General features: G+C 31.9%; 1 protein-coding gene, 1 non-coding gene and 1 pseudogene across 2 annotated transcripts; 1 reads left to right on the forward strand and 2 right to left on the reverse strand.

Moving 5' to 3' along the window:
• Nucleotides 1–1584: 1584 nt before the first annotated feature.
• On the reverse strand, nucleotides 1585–3092 carry LOC127252891 (glutathione S-transferase T3-like). Its single transcript, XM_051277265.1, has 2 exons — nucleotides 3021–3092; nucleotides 1585–2680 (listed from the first exon to the last, which is right to left on the reverse strand). The coding sequence occupies exon 2, from the start codon at nucleotides 2669–2671 to the stop codon at nucleotides 1763–1765; it is 909 nt and encodes a 302-aa protein (XP_051133222.1). The 5' UTR covers nucleotides 2672–2680; nucleotides 3021–3092; the 3' UTR covers nucleotides 1585–1762.
• Nucleotides 3021–13745, reverse strand: LOC127252931 (phytyl ester synthase 2, chloroplastic-like; annotated as a pseudogene).
• Nucleotides 13746–17885: 4140 nt separating this feature from the next.
• Nucleotides 17886–17957, forward strand: TRNAC-GCA (transfer RNA cysteine (anticodon GCA)). The gene has a single exon. It is a non-coding gene; the product is annotated as a tRNA-Cys (tRNA).
• Nucleotides 17958–20174: the final 2217 nt, after the last annotated feature.

The following is a 20174-nucleotide window of genomic DNA, read 5'->3' on the forward strand; positions in this document are numbered from 1 at the left end:
CTAATATAATATTTTAAAGATAAAAGATGTGTTAATTAACTTTAGAAAATAATACTTTATTTAGATAATTTATTAATTTAAGTATCTATAAAAATATTAAAATTTATATATCAACGTAATATTTGTTTTTTATAAAAAAACTTCAAAATTCAAAAAAAAATTACTAATTTATCTAAACATTAAACACAGGCCGACACACTCACTTTTTCCTTCAAATTTTAATCACATCTTTAAAATATTGCTCCGTCCCAAAAATTACAGAAACTAAAAATTACTCTCTCCAAAAGTTTTATAACATACTCCACGCACACACATATCACTTAGTACTCTACACACATCAATATCTCTATATTATACAGATGCAAATTCACATTTTAGGTTCAGTCGGGGGTTTACTCAGTGCGCACTTTCGGGTAATGGTTGCAGATTCTCACGTCATCCAAAAAAAAAAAAAAAAAAGAGGGAGTTTTACATTTCACAATTTAATTCCCACTACATTTAGAAATCTAAACAATAGCAACACGCAATCATAGATATTCATAAAATTGATTCATCTTCCATTCCACATAAAAATTTTAGTATGACATAAAATTTACAAAATAAGATTTTGATTTATTTTTTTTAAGGAATAAATAGTAAAGAGCCTTGAAAAAAATTCCAACCAAACAAGTAGAAGGAAGAAATAATTTTCCATGACTTTTTAAGAGTGAAATTTTATTGATTTTAAACAATACAAAAATGAATATTAAGATACATAGTTGTTGTTGTTCTCTAATTTAGTAATTTTGTAAAAATTTTAAAATATAACCACTCATAACATAGTCAGCCACTGCGGATCAGCGTAGCGAGTCCGGCACGTGGCCATAACATGTCAGCCGCGTCAGCAACGGCGGGCCAGCGTGGCGAGGCGCTGAAGGACTATTTTAGCGAAAAAATTTTATTTACGAGACTATTTTCAAATATAGTCCACTTAAAGTCCTAAAATAATAAAATGAGTAAGATACGGGACTCAATTCACCTTTTTTACATTTACTTATAATTTATATTCATAGTTTATAATTTATGGGTTTGTTTCGTTAAATTTAAATTTTAATTTAGATAGTATTATAATATAACTCCCCATACCACCAAACCATTTTTTTAATGGTCATCCCAATGTATCTATTTTATTATTTTAGAAAAATCACCTTTAATATGTTCATTTTTTTAATAGTTGTATTTCTCACTTAAATAATAACTACTACATTTTATAAGATATTATAAATAATGTCATTAAAAATTAATAAATTTAGAGGTGAAAAAATATATTTTTATCATCTATTATACTATTCCCTCAAGTATGGTGTCATCTGATAGACAAAAAAATACAGTACATAATTAAAAATATATTAGTGAAAATAATTATGATATATTTAAAATCATATTAAACTATATAATTCTTTTTTTAAAAAACAAAAATAAACAAAACAAGAAGACAAAAAGAATATTACTTATAAAATATTAGTAAACGGTTACATTAAAAATGGACAAAAAAGAATATTTCATTGAACACGTTATTTTATATATTAAATGTTAATTATTTTATGTAATTTACAGATATTATGTTATATTTTATTTTTGAAGCCAATTATTAGCTTGATTATAATAAAAATTACAGTAAAAATTATAATACTAATTACATTAGCGACTTACTTAAAACTACATATATACAAATAAAGATTGAAAATATTCAAAAATTATAAGACAATCTAATACCTATATATTAAAACATTTCCCTTAGCAACTTACTCTTCACCACCCTTTCCTCTTCGCTGAGATTATCACCTTTCGCCATTAACATAATGAGAAAATCCATCTTCTTCCCGCGAACTTGTATCTCTCTAGCTTCTTTATTAAATTTCTTGGCTTCCATGTCAAACTTCTTGACCATCTTCTCCAACTTCTTGGTTTTCAAAATTGCTTGTAGTTTCTCGGGTTCTTGTTTCAAACTTTGTTCTTTATCCACCGCGGCACGATTCAAACTTGCGCTATATTCACCACTTGTCTCGTCCTTGCTAGTGGAACTTGAACTGAACGTCTCGTTTCCAACTGGTTTCTCCATTTTTTTACCGACTTTTACCCGAGCAGAATGAATAGGGGGAGTCAAATCATCACTGTCAGAATATGGTATCGCCGGACATGAACCTGAGTATCCACCATTTTCATTTGTTTTAGTTCGCTTTGAACTTCCACCACTGTTCTCAGATGATTTGGAATAGCTCGCCATCCATTTAGGCTCGTTTTTCAGAATACGCCAAGCGCCTTCATGAATGAATTCTTTATCATTGCCGTAATTTGAATATATCTTCTTTGCTAAGTTGAAGACATTTGTGCTTGATTGCTCACTATGCTTGTTTCGTTCAGCTTTCTCGTAACACCTAATAAATTTTTTTACTGCCTTACATATCTTACTCCAACGATTTTTGCATTGTGTAAGACGTCTAGGCACTGCATTTTCTGGCTTATTCGCCATGTAATATTCCTCGATTCTTTTCCAGAAAGAGTTACTTGGTGGATCTTTACTTGGTTGAACCGTGTTGGCTGTGATATCTTTATTTGTATTAAGCCATGCGTTGATGAGAAGTTCGTCTTCCATCCAGCTCCACTTCTTCCTCGTTTCTCTACTTCCCATATTAAATTCCTGTACAAGATCTTATATACTTTGCTATTGAATTTGAATATAAGATATTAACTACTATTTTGAGTTGTCGAAGTGTTTATTAAAAATAAATCTTTTAATGATGTGAAAAAATGAAAATTTTAAGGATATCTCTATTGTGGATGAAGGAAATCATTGAGGATCTTCTTAAAGCCTTAGGGGTCAAAATAACAATTTTTCGGGATAAAATTCTTTTCACATTTTATCATACTAAACAACTTTAAAGAGCCTATAAGTTATTCCACAGTTTCAACATAAACTATTGAATACTTAATTTCACTAATCCATATATGAATCTAAAACATCTAAAAAAACAACATACCAAGGTGTCTTCCCCTTCTTTCTTCTCTGTTTGTTCCCTGTCGATTTCCGAATCAGTATAGGCACAAAGCCAGAAGCTGAAGATAAAGGAGAGGACGATTAATTATTCATATCTTAATACTTTTATTCGAATATGCTATGAAAACAATAACAGGCACAATTGGACAGTACCAAATCTAAAAAGAAATTTATGAACATCGCCATTCATATGGTAGTTTTAATTATGACTAATGAAAGATTTTCAAAATTAATGTAGTGTATAACACATTTACATATATACAGCATAGCTTACTAGATTGCAGTCAACTTATAATGGAATGCAGAATTGAACGGAAACTATTACATATTACGTTTAAAGTCTAAATGCAAGCATATCATCAGGTTAATCACTTTTGATGCAGAAGATGATTTTGAAGCACAACCATTTTTGCAGTTGATAGATGCATATCAATAGTTTGGACAGGTTATAATGATAAATTTGCATCGAACAATCATATAATTTGTTAGACGGTAATAAATTCAGAGAAAACATGATCTACGAAAACATGGACAAACACAAAATAAAAGCAAATCCAATTAAAGAATGACTTTGCACGGCATGATATCTATGCCTGTTAGGCTGGTTGAATACATTGATTAAATTCTCCACACGAAGTTCGCATTTAGCATATATCGATTGTTTTTTCATGTAATAATAGGCACGAATTCATTGATATAACTTTCATTACCTGATTTCAAGAGTTACATGTGGAAATATTAGGTGTCCATTGTTGCTTATTCGAAGGCCAAACATTTCCAAAAGTTAAATAAATGGAATACAAGCATGCCCAAAACATTTACGTGAATTAATACTTCCAGCTTTTCGCTGTCAGTTCTTATTGCTAAATGGTTCGTACTAATCCTCAAGCAACTAATAGAAACTTATACTCACGGATATTTTATGTAGTTACATCAACAAACACAATACCAAAATCATAAGAAATATTAGGTTTTGGTTACTTGTGTCTTTATACACCTCTTTTACTAGTCAATTTACTATTTTCCCTCTAAACCCGTCACATTCAACACCAATTTTCCAACTATTTCACCACAAGTATATCATCACAAGCGCGCGCACACACACACCAATAAATAAATATAAAGTATACCAATCTTTAACAATCGAGCATTCTTTCCGTCAAGACAACAAATCATTGAATAAATAAAGGCTTCAACATATATTGCATTACACATTAATTCAAAACACATATTCCTCTCAAAATGCTAATGCACAAGAACTAAAGATAACGATCTTTTTCCTAAACCAAAATTAAAATCGCTAAATGCACGCAATAAATAGGACTTCACTTGTCTTTGTACCCACACCATTCAATCTTTTTCCTCCCCTCAAAAACAACAAACCAAACAGCTATTTTTCAGCATTTATATATCAAAATTTTCATTCAAAAGATATCTTTAAATCCTTCTCATATCGGTTTATTATGTAGCTTCAAACACCATTCTATTAGAAATTTTACTATTCTTTAACCCAAACCAAACTCCCAACCCCGCATCCAAACACACCTAAAAATTCAGCAATATGATGCCATTGATACACATCCAGACGCATTTGGATGCTCGCACAATACGCAAGAACACAAACTACATAGTAAATAAAAGAAAATTGGGATTAGGGTTTATTATTTGACCTTCCCACAAAGAGGGCATCAATAGTCTGGATCGAATTCAGCGAGTACTATAAAATGCTAAATGAAAGAACTGAAAGTTCAATACAGGACGCACCTATGGATGTGGCGGTGGGGAGAAGCGAAAGACCGGAGGAACAGTACTCGCGGAAGCTCTGCTGGGGATACTTTCCCTTCCCTTCCCTCTTTGAGAAATTATTTTGGTATCCGACAAACGACAATTTTCCTGTAAGATATTGGGAATCTTGTTAGTCGAGATCATATTCGATCCGAAAAAAAAAAACTTATGGGCTTTAGATATGGATTGCCCAATATCAGGTATCAGTTTTCGTTTTTGGTTTTTTTTTTTTTTTTTTTAATAAAAAAACAGTAAGTGTATAATAAAAAAATATACATATTAAATAAATTATTTTTTTAGAAGTAAAAAATAAGACGACCTTAGGGGCTCACTTTTGGTCTGTCAACTAGGTGGAATTTTCGTCACAGGCACCACTGAGATTGAAATTTAAGTTGACGCAAACACAATGAAATGAATAATGACGGTCATATTATATGTTCAAATTCCGATGCTTTCAGGTTCACTTGTCAGTCGAAAATTTATTCATTGCGCACTTTCGAGTAACATTGCGAATTTTCACATTATAGAGCAAATAAAATAAAAAATAAAAAATAATGAAATAAATAGTGTAAAAAAGAAGAAAAAAATCAACATTGATGTTGCTGGAGCTATAAAAACAAATGAATTGCTCACAAGTTCACTTGCTTGTTTCAATTTGTTAACTCATTTTTGCTAAGCTGAGTGATCGAAGACAACAAAAATTTCAACTTGCTAAAATTACAAATAAATAATATTTTAATCACTGAATGAAAAATTATTAACAGGCAAGCACTAACAGTGACTCTATTATCGAACATTTCTAATTACATTTGGACGGGAAATTAGTGATACACAGTGGCCTTAAATTTGATTGACATAAGATGATGTAAAATGGACACTACCTTGGTGCAGAAGAAGTCAAGCCAAAATCTTCTTTTTCTCTCTTCTTTCTTACATAAATTTGTTAGAGTTACTGTACATTTATTTTTCGCCCTCCTACCTTTGTCTACTTCCGCCATTGACACGTGAGATTAATGTGTCAGAAAAGACATTTAAATCAATAAAGCCACTGTATGTGCCGTTATAATAATAAATAAATAAACATTTAAGGCAATAGAAAGGACAATAAAAGTTCAATTCAGTGAGAGTGAATAATTCATTATTTTCTATTGCATTAAATGAGGTACAACATAATGTAATTCTAGGTACGATAGGTTTGTACACTACACTATATGATCAAAGCTTCATTTACTGTATAGAACCAATCCAATCATGGGTACGCTTTGTTTAAACTTTCATTTAATTGATACTATTCATTTTTTAAAAAATATCACATCAAATATATTTTTTTTCCCAAAACATCAAATTAAATACTAATTTTTTTTTTTTTTCAAACTTCCAAATCTCCAAAAATCTCCAAAAACATCTATCTAAACAACAACATTTGGTTGCAGCTGTGTGTATTATATTAATTTTGAGGAATTGAATTTTGCATTGAAATTTGAATAGTAAAAATTTTGAATTGTAATAGGTATATTGATATAAAAAGATTTTGACCTGATGTTTTGAATTTAAAATTAATTTTTAGTATAATATAATAAATAAAAAATAGGTGTTTGATTTGATATTTTTTTGAAAAAAAAAATAAAAATTGAATGAATTGTAGAATTTTGTATAAATCATTTAAACGAACGCACTCTAAAAAAAAAACTTTGGTGCTGATTGGACAACAATTTTCTTTTCAATAGGTTCTTCTGTGTGAATTCTGGTGAGACACCATGGTTCTCATTTTAAATGATTAGGAATTTCCCTCCTATAGTTTATATTGTATTTGTGTAATAGGTAAATAAATAATAATAATAATAATATTAATAAAACACAAATTATTATTGATAATATAAAAAAATAATATAATATTTTGTTTTGATAAATTTATATTTTGTAACACCCCAAAAATTCTATGGGAATGTCATATTCACTCGCACCCTGCGATATATTCCACGAGGTCACACAACCTCAAATTACTCTAGAGTTTCCGAGAAATAATGTGCACATTATTGACATGACTATTTTATTCAATATATTTAATTATTATTCAACTTCGGATGGCTTGGCACCGGCGCATCCATGGGAGCTAGCCTAGCACTGGCACAATTCCGAGGTATCACATCTTCCCCCACTTTCCCCAACTTTAGAATGTAGCGTTATGTTGCACCTCAAAGATCGTCAATTGATAAGCCCCTCAACAGTCAGGCTGTGACAAGTCGGCTCTGATACTTCCATGGGAATGTCACACTTAATTTTAGAGTTCTTTCAATAGAATTCTCGAATGACATGAGTAGTCTTTTCAAACTATTCAATTATTATTCAACCTCGAATAGCCTAACACCGATACATTTATGAGAGTTGACCTAGCACCCGCCCATCTAAAGGGTATCACATGTTTTTAAAAAAGTATTTTAAATTTTAAATAATCCATTAATTTTTTTTGGTCGAGGAAGACACTTCAAAATTTAAGTGGATACATTAATTTTTTATAATGGTAGCATAATTATTAAATTATACAAATTTTATTTTGATGAAATAAAATCACTTATTGCACGTGTCACCACTCACACACACACACATATATATATATATATATATATGAATCCGCCCCTGATCTTAGCAATATTTATCGGTATTCTACGTATTATACAAAAGACCGAATAGACTTTCACCACCATTGGATTATAACTATATAATGTCGCATGAATTTCTCTACAATATAGTAAGAATCATTGATATACGGAGGTATCCATCTTCAATGATTGAACTTGGTTCCGAAAAATTGTGTATATCATTTAATCTCTTCGAGACGTTGATAAAGTTGCTCTAAAATCATGCAACTATATTCATTACCGTTAACATCATTGTATATTAGTGCATAGAATTCCTACATCTCCGAGATTGCAACATTCTAAAGAACTTGCTTATAGTCCTTACATCAAAGTCTATCGTAATTTTCTTGCACTATTATTTTGCAGTCATGCATCACGAACTCATTTTCGTAAAATGTTTAGACCAAATCCCATAAAGAATTCTCAGAACAGTGCTTTATGAATTATGTCCAACTATGACCCTAAATTGCACTTTGAATAATGATATTTTTGATAGACTCATTCAAAAGGAAATCTCCATAAAATGACCTAACAGTATGAGATGTCTTCCACATAGGGTATTTTTTTTATGAACATTGTCTTCCAATTGATATGTTCATTATAACCTCAAACACAAAGTTTGAAATTAGCATAAATTATGATAATTTCAAACGCCAAATTTGAAATTAACATAAATCATGACCGTCTCAAATGAAATGTTTGAAATTAATGTAAATTACGACACCAATTACTTCAGTAATTAAGATCGTAATTATTGTCATAATTAATCTTCTGTCATTTTGATCGAACGCCTATACAAAGGGTCTCCTATTTATTTTCAAAACACACATACTCGATACTCGAGTATCTCCTATCCTCTTCTCTCTTTTTTCGGTCAAGTTTCCGGCAAGCTTTCCTAGCCTTATAACGAGCTTGGTCACATCTTTGTTCTTGTTCTCCGAAGCTCCGACTTATTAAAGTGTCACGAAGGTTAGAGACGAAAGCCATTTTACCTTTGGGAACAAAATGTTATCACTAGAAGTACTATAATTTGTCTTGTAGGCACTATTTTTGGAGATTATAGTGTTCTTCGCATCTATATCATCTTTCATCTAAGTCGGTCGTCGTGAAATCAGCCCTCGAACTTGGGGTCTTACCCCCAATTTGTTATATCAATTCAATGCCAGTCTTTTTTTATTCTATTTGATTGAATAGCAGAAGAAAAAAAAAAGTAAAACAAGATGATAAATTTATAACTAAATACAATTTAATACTTCCTCAGTCTCTTCATATCATTGTAGATACTAAAATTTAGGTAAATTATAATTAGTAAATAATTAAGAAATATATTAGTAAAAATAATTATAGATTAAAATTAAAATTAAAATTTTAAAAATTATAAAATATAAATTTAAAATGTGATTAAAGTGTATAATTATATTTCTTATAAAAAAAAAAAGTAAAAGACAAATTACCTGAGACATAAAAAATATGGACAAATGATGTAGGATAGGGATGCTATAATTATATAAATATATATATTTACATTGAACAAAAATAAAAAAATTGCCCCTAGGTAAGTCAGCCCCTGATCTTATTGTAAAATTTGTTATGTGCCTATTTATTATCATATTTTCAAGGAATTGTACTTAATAGTTTTAGGCATCCTATATTTTTCATCCCGGTGTAAAAATTGGCATACGCCTCCTTTTTATTTATTTATTTATTTATTTATTATTATTATTATTATTATTATTATTATTTTACATTTGTAAGAAATTGTACCTACATTTAGTATCTACGAACCCAACCCAAGTGGGTGTTTTTTTCTCTTTAGTTCCCAAAGGTGCTTGATCCCTCCCCATCACAAGCTAGTCTACAGATAAAATAGGTGCGTGAAGTAGCACAGTGGTGACAAACAACATAAATCCAAACTAAAACAATCCTAACAAATTACTAAACCAATTCTTGGCGATTGAAAAATATATCCTTGGGAGATTTTAATGTTAGCAGCAAGAAAGCATTCAATTCCATTATATGTCACTACAAAAAATAGTATATTTGTAACAGAGTTCCGTTCCTAAAGTTCACGTGGCCAACGTAATTCCATCTCTAATTCCGTCTCTAATATCCTTAGTAACGGAAAAAGTAAATTTAGGAACTTAAAAATCTCGTTACAAAATTGATAATTTCTTGTAGTACGTAGTTATCAAGCGTGGGAATGTTCATCGTATGGAATTGAAAATTTGATGAAATTTCAAAAGTTGGTACCTGAGAATGGCAGCCATGGATGACCATGTATGCTAAACGAGGTAAGACATTTCTATAGGGATCTTTCTCTCTTTTGGCCTTGAGATACCCAATGCTTTTTCCTATCTCCCTTTGTATCTCTAAATACAATTCCTCTGCTCTTTCTTTATCTCTCAGTACATCCTTTCTTTCTGTTCCATCCATATTAATAACACCTCAAACTACACACATTTATTGGATTTAATTTAATGCAAACATACGACAGAACACACCTTCTGTTAGGATTGGCTTTCCATATAGGAAGTAGAGGCGGCCCGATAGTTTTGGCACGCACACTGGATAGTAAAAAACTTGCTTCCCCATCCGGTCGTCGCCATTGTTCCTGCGGTATCATTGCGACCAAACCGTGAGTTTAGAAAACACCACCCAATTTTGATGAAAGAAAACCATAAATGCTAATAATATATAGCATATTGAGAATTGTTTGCAAAACATAATTAGCATATACATACAAGCTGTTTTAGTCCTCTAGGACAATCGATGATTTTTTATGCCTATACATGTTCATCTGCTTGTTTACAACATAAACACATACACACATACATTTATATAAAGATCTAGGCGATCGGTATGTAATTCCACTTTCTAGAGTCAATACTCGTTTTAAGAAATGCACGGTGTACCTCAAGCTGACCACCTCGCTGGTTAGCCCTTCTATAAAGGTCTTCAGGGGTGGAATCTTCATTTGATCATTGTAGTCTAATATCAACTGATTTGCCAAAAAAAAAAAAAAAAAAGAAAGAGAGAGAACTCTTGTCACATCTGTTCTAACTGTGAAAAAAAAGTATTAGAAATGTTAATGAGATCACAAGCAAGATTTCCGATCAAAGGGACAATTTTGGCCCCAAATTGTAAACTTGCCTCAACCATATCATCCTCCCCGACAGCACCAAAAGGCACAATTTTGGCCCCAAATCTCGCAGCCATCCAAACAAACTCTGGTTCTGAAGGCCAGATCAACTTGTATTCATCACCCTAAATGGAATGAAGAAAAGATAAGAAGAGTTCGTCGACATAGCCATAATGCTTTATAGAAACGATCAAAAGGTAAAAAGCAGACATACACACATACCTTCCCATGAAGTGCCTCTGATATGCCCCCTGGATACAGCAATACATGACATTTCAATGATAGAAGCTTATACATATTTGCTGCTGTTACAGGAACTCCACCATAGTGTCTTATCCAGTCAAACAGAGACAAATCCGGCAAATTCCTTCCTTCAATCTACTGAAGAATCCTGGATGTGCCAACCCTCTGAGCAGGATGTTCTGGTCGAACCAAAACCTGGACATTAAAGGTACGAGGTCCATTCCAATCATCATGTGGTTCCCAACCAATAAAACAGGTCAATCAGAGGGAATTCCTGCAAGCCCCCGGACAACTTTTCCATCATCCAAGGTTGAGAACATCACAGGATTGAATGCTACATCCACCCACCTGAATAATTTTACTGTGATGGTGAATGGCAGTTATCTCCAGATGTCTACCTCTAATATTTAGCCAACGACTGTTTTAGCCACTGATCAGAATAGAAGAAACCTGCTATATAGTGGCTTCACCCAATAATCAGTAATATGAAACTGTGACGATTTGCGAAGCTTTTGAGTTATTAGGACAATTATTACCTGAATGGTTCATAGGTTTCCATATACTCAGAGGGAGTTGGTGGCAAGAAATTTACGACATAATCGATTCTTGCTCCACTACGATAATAGCAAGATCGCTTTATGGTTGCTACCAAATCAAAAGTATCGTCCTGGAGAAATAGGGATCAGAACCAATATATTTTAGGAAATCAACAAACATATAACTTCTCATTTCCTTCATTCTAGTCATATTGCAACAAATTTCCTATTGGTTGACGACATTTCATATTAGCTAAAGATGCTTCTTTTCTTAACAACTCAGCATTGTTCTATGTTACTCAATAGTGTGTGGGGAGAGAGAAAAAATATGTTGTAGTAAAATTGTTTTTCAACGAAGTTTAGATACCTAAATCACTGTATATTTTACATTTATTGAATATCAAACAACTGCATTTGAGTTACATTCTACTTTGTGGGGTGCATATGTGTAGAGGAGTTATAAATTACTGATAATAGAGAATTTCCGTTCGACAAGTTTTACATACCGAGAATAGGGGATTGTCCTTCCAAGGAAATGAACAAACATCAGAGCGTTGAAGCTTGCTATGTAGTCTTTCACCCTCGGTTATATGAGAAACTAGAATATCACTCCCACTGTATGAATGATGAAAATGTAGAATCATCAACTAACTGTATGGGGAATTTGTGCCTAAAAACCCTATTGAAATGGCCTCTTCATAATGAACTCTTGATATATCTGATTGTGCTAAGTATTAGTTGAAAGATGCAACCTGGTAAGTATCAGGACCTGAGCTTTGACAGAATGAAGATTTAAATTCAAAAATATCTGCATCTCATCAATCATTCTCAGCTTCCACAAAATTGTATCTACTGTCATTCCAGCCTTAAAACGTTATCGAGGGAATAAACTTCATGTATTGATCACAGCAGCAGAGAGGAAAATGTCATTTCTAAACAGGGAATCTAAACCTGGTATCCAGCTCATTTGTGGTCCAGCCTGCATAAGTTTATGCATCACATCTGACAATGGAACAACAGCCTGCATAAGTTTATGCATCACATCTGACAATGGAACAACACTTTGTAGCAAAGATTTGTTTATAGTTGAAGCTGCAGCAAGATAAAATACAAGAAAAGTATGTGAAAACCTCCTAGATATTATATTTAATCTCTCAAAAAATATAAGCTTCTCACCAGGGTTAGCTAAGATTAAGATGAGATCAAAATCAGGGTTCCGGGCCGCAACAACTAGCGCGAGAGAAGCTCCGAATGACTCTCCCACAAGATATGTTGGTCTTGCCGCTGTTTTCTCTTTCTCGAACCTAATGGTGCTCTCTACTAATGCCACTAGATCTAGGGAATCAATCAAATGTAAGAAGCCTTATCCTAAAAATTAATATGCACAGCTAATATTCAAGTAATGTTCAACGATCGGAGGTTGAGAAAGACCAGAAAAAGGTGTCCTATCCACTAGAGGAATGTGCAAGGACCATATATCGAAAATCCTGGACGACACAAATTTAGAGAGAATGTTAACAAGAGCAAGGTCAGACTTACAGTAAATCACTATCAGTGAGTAGTTGCTGCACACAAAGGATCACTATAAACTTTGAGTCCAACTTACTCGCCGAGTTTCTTACGTTGCAACTTAAGACCAAATCCATCTCCATCAATCCCTGTGAGATTAAAATAAAAATAAAAAATCATATAATTGAACATTCGAATAGAGACAATTAAGTGATAAAACAAGTTTTACTGAAGGTCAGATGATGGCCGATTTATATCTGTCCCAGAATTGGCGACTTTGTCGTTCAATCAATTACGATTAGAGTAACAGCACATAGTAATTTTCATTGAGCGGCGAACTTCTCTGTTGATAAAATTCTTCAAAACAGGGTGAACTTAAATTACTAAAAACACAAATCGCAATGATCATAAATTTTGAGCAGTCCTGAGATTTTCATAATCTGACAAACAAATTCAGCAGTCATTATTTATACGATATATGTTCACTTGCGAATTGCTCTGTTGACTAAGCAATTACGAATAATGGAAAGGAAACCTGGTAAGAAGAGCAGACGAGGAGAGCCAGTCAAGCGCCTGCTACATTCCAGAGGCGAGAACCACCGCGGCGGTTCATCTCCCCCGACTTTAACCGATTCCCTCGATTGCCCGCCATTATCACTTGAGCTCAGACGCGCACTCCTCAAGCTTCGGACCACGCGATAAGCGATTCGTTGCCTGCTTTTTCCAGAACAGCAAGCGACCTCCACCTTGATTCTCGGGCCCCGGAGGCATGGGACCTGAAAAGCGGCTCCGAAGGCGGCCTTCCCCACTAGAGTAGAACCTTCTCTTTCTGCTTTCAGTGTTCGGGCAGCAATTCGTCATGCACACTAATCCTAATTCCTAATTAAAGAGGTTTAGGTTAATTCTATTCTGAAACAGAACTTTCGGCGGCCACTTAAGTAGTTATAGGTAGGGGTGTTATTGGGAGGGGTGTGAATTCTGTTTTTTGGTCGGGTTCTTGTCGGGTTGATGAGTAATGGAAATAACAAAAAATCTGTCAATTCAAATCCGACTCGAATTTGAAATTTGACCTAAAACTTTAGATTCGAACACGACATAAATTTTTTTAGGTCGAATTCAGGTTGATCTGAATTAGTTTCAGATCATCCGAAACCCGAACAAACCTGATACGAACCCGACATGAAACAAACCCAAAAATTTTAAAAAAAAATTAAATTGACCTAAAAAAATCATTTTTATTTTTATTTTTATATTTAAAATAATATAAATATTATAAATTAAAATAATAATAATAAAAATTTCAGGTTAACCCGAAACACGAAATCAAAACCTAACCTGATTTTTATATTTCAGGTTATCAGGTCAACCCGAAACACAATCCGAATACGACACAAATTTTTTTCATTTCGGATTCGAATCAACTGGATTTTTTTCAAATCTGAAATATCCAGACCTGAACCTGAAAAATTTCAGGTCGAATGGATTCTATTTTTCGAATCGAGTTTACTTTTGACACCCCTAATCAGGTAGTATTTGGAATTAGTCTGTATCGGGTTTGGTCGTTTGGGACCCACCCGATCTAAAAAAACCCGAATCCATTCACCTTTAAAAAAATTTGATTAGGATTTGGGCATTTGGAGTTTTTAAATGATCAGATCAATCCCAACTTTGTTACTCAAGAAAAAAATAATAAATAAATAATGTATTGGATCAGAATTCGTTTCAAGTTGAATTGATCATTCAAAATATAGAAATCGTCGAATTGATAACCGGAAATATACAAATCAAGTGGGATAATCTGAAATCCATGCACAACTTGATTTTAACTTAATTTTATAATTAAATTTATTTTTATTTTGGTAAAATTCTATTTTTATAATCAAGTGGCAATTCTAGGGCTCGTTTGTGATTTTTTATTTTGGTAAAATTTCTCAAGTCTCTCATCCCCGGTCATGAGTAGGAACATTTGTGTGTGTCAAAATCAAAATTCTAGTTTGATTTCGAGTTTAAAGTGAGCATTCTGTCGGCCATATGTAATGACAGATATGGGTACTTTATTGAAAAAACCGTGCTCAAATTATTTTATTTTCTCTTTTGTTGTGTGTATTTTGTTGTATCTTTCGATTGAATTTAGTAATTTCAGAAAAAGTTGGATTTTGTTGGTTCTAAAATTCAGTGTGTTGTCCTGCGGATTGCACGTTGTTGAAGCGGTTGTGGTACCCAGCGTAGTGGACCAGTTTGTGACAATATATTTGTGAGTGGATGAATATACTGAGTATAAGGTCCCCGCAAAGCGATACAGGGGTGGCAGATGTGTTTGGTTTCCGCATATCGACAAGGATAGGTTCTATTTTGGTGAGATCTTGACTGTCGTGCATGAGGAAGGGCAGGTGTCGTGGAGTTTACTTATCGGAGCCCCGATAGTCCCCACAGTGCAAATCTTAAGGGTCCACTGTATACCATTAAATGCGACAAAGATGTTATAGATATTTTTAAGATTCACTATGAGAAAATTATAATTCTATATATGCCGAGGATAAAGGCTTTCCAATGCGCATATGTGATGCTTATAGACATGACATGCGGAGACCTAACGAAGGTTTTTTGTTTGAAAGGCATCGGGGAGATGAGGAAAGTAGCGTTCCGAGGAACACCGTTGTTGAGGACAATGAGGGTGATGTGGACAATGAGGGTGATAACGTTCATGAGGTAACAGTAGCAGACGATGTGTGCAGAAACAAGAATGAAGGTTTTCAAAGCTACGGATTTGAGAAGTTAACCGGTGGATTTAATAAAACAATTGGAGATTGGGATCACGGGGCAAGGGCTGTTGTGAGCGCTGATATACCGATGGATGAACCCCACGTGGCGGCTGAAAATAAGGCAATTGAGGATTGGGATCACGGGGCAAGGGTTAACATGGCTACAGATGGATGGATTAGTGATGGCCTGAGCGAGAATGACAGGGTACTGCGGAGTCCGGCCGGTTCTAACGACACACGGGGGCCGGCCTACGAGGAATAGGATGAAGAAATGGAGGAAGCCGACTGTAATTTGAAAGTCGGGATGGAAATTTGGACCGATTGAAATATAGGCAAACCCTCTGTGATTGGGCTATAGAGCGTGGGTGAGATATAAATCTTATAAAGAAAGAAAGAAAGAAAGAAAGTTATAGTCGTATGCAAGAAGGGTTGTGATTGGAGGATTCACGCATCTTCCATCATGGGTGGAAAAACCTTCCAGATCAAAACCCTAATGGGTACAATCAATGTTCACACCAGTCGTCAAACGTGCAACAACAGCTCCCACAAATCGGGCGAGAGATCATTGTTCCCAACCTGAACAATAGGTAAGAAGCCAACTCAGTTTGTTATCACTGCTGAAGTGTGTTCAAAATTTATTTTCAAATTATGCTGCAGTTTAAATGAACAAAACACGTCTAAGGGAAGATCCCACCAATTGGCCATCTCACTACTTAGGCCAGTCAGCTGTGTTTTTGGGTTGATTTTATTGGGGAAATTAATATATCAATTTAAATTCAAATTTAAGCTAGGGTTAAAAAATTAATTAGTCACAATCAATAGTAAATTAAAAATCAAAATATATTTGAAAGAAATTTACGTCTACAACGTGAAAGAATATAAATTCTTGATCGTTTTGTAAACGATCTTCTACTGTTATTAGCCCGCCGTGAGAAAAAAATCAAACAATATATAAAATAAAATAATAAATTAACGCAAACAAAAAAAAAATAAAATTTTAAGTAATGTGAATTATAAATGAAGTCTCAAGAAAATTCATACATATCAATGATGTTAGCATATTTTTTATATATTGTCATTTGGGGCTTGCCTATATATGAACTCTCTTTTTAGATTAATATACAATTTCTATTTTTCACAAATACTCAAAAAAAAAAATGAGAAATAGAAAGAAAAAATATTGATCTTCTTGTAGTCATTTCTATTATGTCGTCTAACCCCAAAATTTAGAAAAAATAGTAATAATATTTAAAATAAAAATACATTAACTAAAACAAAAAGATTATATAATATTAAATAATGTCAATCATAGGGCTTTTTCACAAAATTATATTCCAATTTTTTAAATTAATTTCACTCATATTAAATTTAAAATAAAATAAATTTAAAAGAAATTCATATCCATTATGAGAATAAATACTATTTAAATAAAAAACTAAAATTATAATCTCAATTTTAAATAAAAACCAAGCAAAAACCTTTAATTTTTAAATTTTAGATTTGAATCTATTTAAATGAAAATTAGTATTTGAATTTGAAAGGTGTTTATATTAAAAATTTTGAAAATATTTTAGATAGTTTTTAGAATAGTAATGATTTAAGAATTGATGTTGTTTGGTTATGTAAATAAATTTGTAATAATATAGGTGTTTCCTGGGTTTTGGTTTTAAATAATAAAATTTTGAATTGAAATAGTTATTTGATGTGACATAAATATGTATTGATGTGATGTTTTGAATGTAAAATTAAATTTTAGCCTAATATAATCAAAATTAAAAGTTTGATTTGATTTTTTTGGAATTTTTTCTTTTGGAATAATAAAACCAAAATCAAAATTCTACAAGTAAATACACATACTCTCTTTGTTCTATTTCAATTCTCGGTTTTTTTTATTCCACTTCAAAGGTTTCTATTTTTTGTAATATTTCTTAAATCTAAAAATATTTAACAAATATATCTCAATACCATCTAAAACATTTTTATTTCTAACTTTCTTTAGTAAATAATTACTTTTAACTACATTAAATTTTTTTTTATAAAATTATGTAGTCTTAATTATAAATATATATGTCTATATAATTTTTTATTTGTATTATTTAAAATTTTATTTTATGTAAAATAATATTTTGCATATATTTTTATTAAGTAACAATATATACAAAAATTTTAAATTTATTTTAATTATATATTAAATCTTAATTTAAATAATAACAATTAAAAATAGTCATCAATTGCGGGTCCATAGCTCAGTGGTAGAGCAATTGACTGCAGATCAATAGGTCACCGGTTCGAACCCGGTTGGGCCCTTTTTGTTTATTATTGATAATAATATATTAATGATGTTTTTGCATTTATTTTTTGGACGGATGGAGTATATACTAAAAAATAATTAAAATTCTAATTAAATAATACAGTATCGATTCGGTTCAACGCGGATATAAGATTTTTTCTGTAAAGAGACAAAAGAGAAGAAAAAGAAGCAACAACAAAATTCGCCTATTAAAAATATATCAATATAGAGTTTTTTTAGATACACCACAATCAGTATCCAGTGCAGTCTTCACAGTTCCATTCCAATTAGGCTTGTCAATTGGAACTTCATATGAACACCAGGTCCATATCAAGATCCATATATATTTTATATAAATCCGGATAGATAAGTATTATTTATTAATTCCTCTGTCAGGATTTTGGAGTTTTGTAGTAAATTAAGAAACAATATGTATTTTATTGATTAGTGAAAATGTGTATTGGTATATTTGTAATTTAGATAAAAATTAATGATATTTTGGTATTAATGTATGAAAACTTTTACTAAAAAAGGAAAATATATTTTTGAGTGAAACAGACAAATATAGTAAAAATAATACTTTGAATTAGTAGAGAAGAAGTAATATATTTATATAATTATATACTCGGTATATAACATTAGATAATTTAATTTATTTATTAGGCATTATAATATTATTGTTACTAGATGTTTTTTATATTTAAATTGAAAATATATATTAAGTAAATATAATCGTTAAATTTTTTCAAATATTGATAGATTTATGCATTGACCTGAACTTGAATCCAAATGTAATATGTATAAAATTGGACCCAAACCAGATTCGGTCAACATTTTAAAAGCTCCGACGGATTCGATTCCGGATCCGACCCATTGACAGAACTTTATGAAATGCTATTTTTATATAAGTTATGTGCTATTTGTATATAAATATAATACTATCCAAATATATTATAAGTTATCCACTATAATGCTAAATGAACGTTAACTATGTGATGTTTGTAGACTGGCCGGACAGGTCAACACGAGTCTTGTCCTCACTCACGCGCATTCTGGGAGACTTTTAGGGAGTCACCCATCCTGAAATTATTTTAGGACAAACATGTCTAACTCTAGAGTTTTTTCAGTAGAATTTTCGAAAAAGAATGTTATGTTAACATGAGTAATCTATTTAATCCATTTAACATTTATTCAACATCGAATGGCTTGAAATCGGCTCATCCACGGGAGTTGGCCTAACACTTATCCAACACTGAAGGTATTACATAAACTATGTGCTATTTTTATATTTGAATACAATATATCCATGTCTTTTGTGCCTTCTTCCTCGCTACTATGCATTTTGTCTTCTCTCTCTGTTTTTCATATTATGTTTCATACTTAAACAATTTAATCTTTCTCCGTCTTCCTTTTTTTTTTCATTTTCTTTAATATCTCTTTCCGTTGATCTTTAAATCTTTATTTTCTTCCATGTCTTCTTCCAATGGTTATTCAAAGATTTGTTTCGTATCTCCACATCTTCATCTTCCTTCTTCTTCATCCATTTTCCTTCACCATCCTACATCCCATCTTTCTCTGCCTTTTTGTTTTCTTCAACGTCTTCTTCAATTGTTTATCTTATTTTCTCGTTGTCTACTTCCTCGTTTCTCTTTTAAATAATATTTTTATCCTAAATGATATTATAACCGTCGAATTAAAATTTAATCCAATGGCTTACAATTAATCAGGAGGATGCTGATTGGCAAGTAATTAACATAACTCCTCCCTAATTTATATCATTCCACATTACACTTATTTACAACATACCAAATCTATTACAATTGAAATATTCCTACTTTATACAATTAACCTTCTCGAAGTATTTCTACTTTAGTCACAATTAACCAATATACTAATATATTGAGTATATTAGGATGGAGGAAGTAGTGCATAGTAAAAAAAAAAAGAAAGAAAAAAAAACTAAAACATAGACTAAAAATTATTTGGAAAACCACATTTGTAACTATAATAATTATTGAGTATTATTCTTTCATAAGAAAAAAGAGCTTATTCCAAACACGAATGAAGATCAACACATATTAAAATAACAACAATCATCAATTACTTGCAGCTAAGCATATATGCTGCAAACAAAAACTATTAAATAGTCCCATAATAAAATCCTCAAAAACCATTAGAGAAACTACCAACATCATCATCAGCAGCACTAGAAAATTCTCCAAAATCATGGAGGA

The sequence above is a fragment of the Andrographis paniculata genome, unplaced genomic scaffold (assembly GCF_009805555.1).
Source record: "Andrographis paniculata isolate CXL003 unplaced genomic scaffold, ASM980555v1 Contig49END, whole genome shotgun sequence".
NCBI classification, from domain to species: Eukaryota; Viridiplantae; Streptophyta; class Magnoliopsida; order Lamiales; family Acanthaceae; genus Andrographis; species Andrographis paniculata.

Excerpts from the sequence above, each read along its gene's own strand:
- LOC127252891 (XM_051277265.1), bottom strand. The coding sequence starts at position 2,671 with ATGGGAAGTAGAGAAACGAGGAAGAAGTGGAGCTGGATGGAAGACGAA.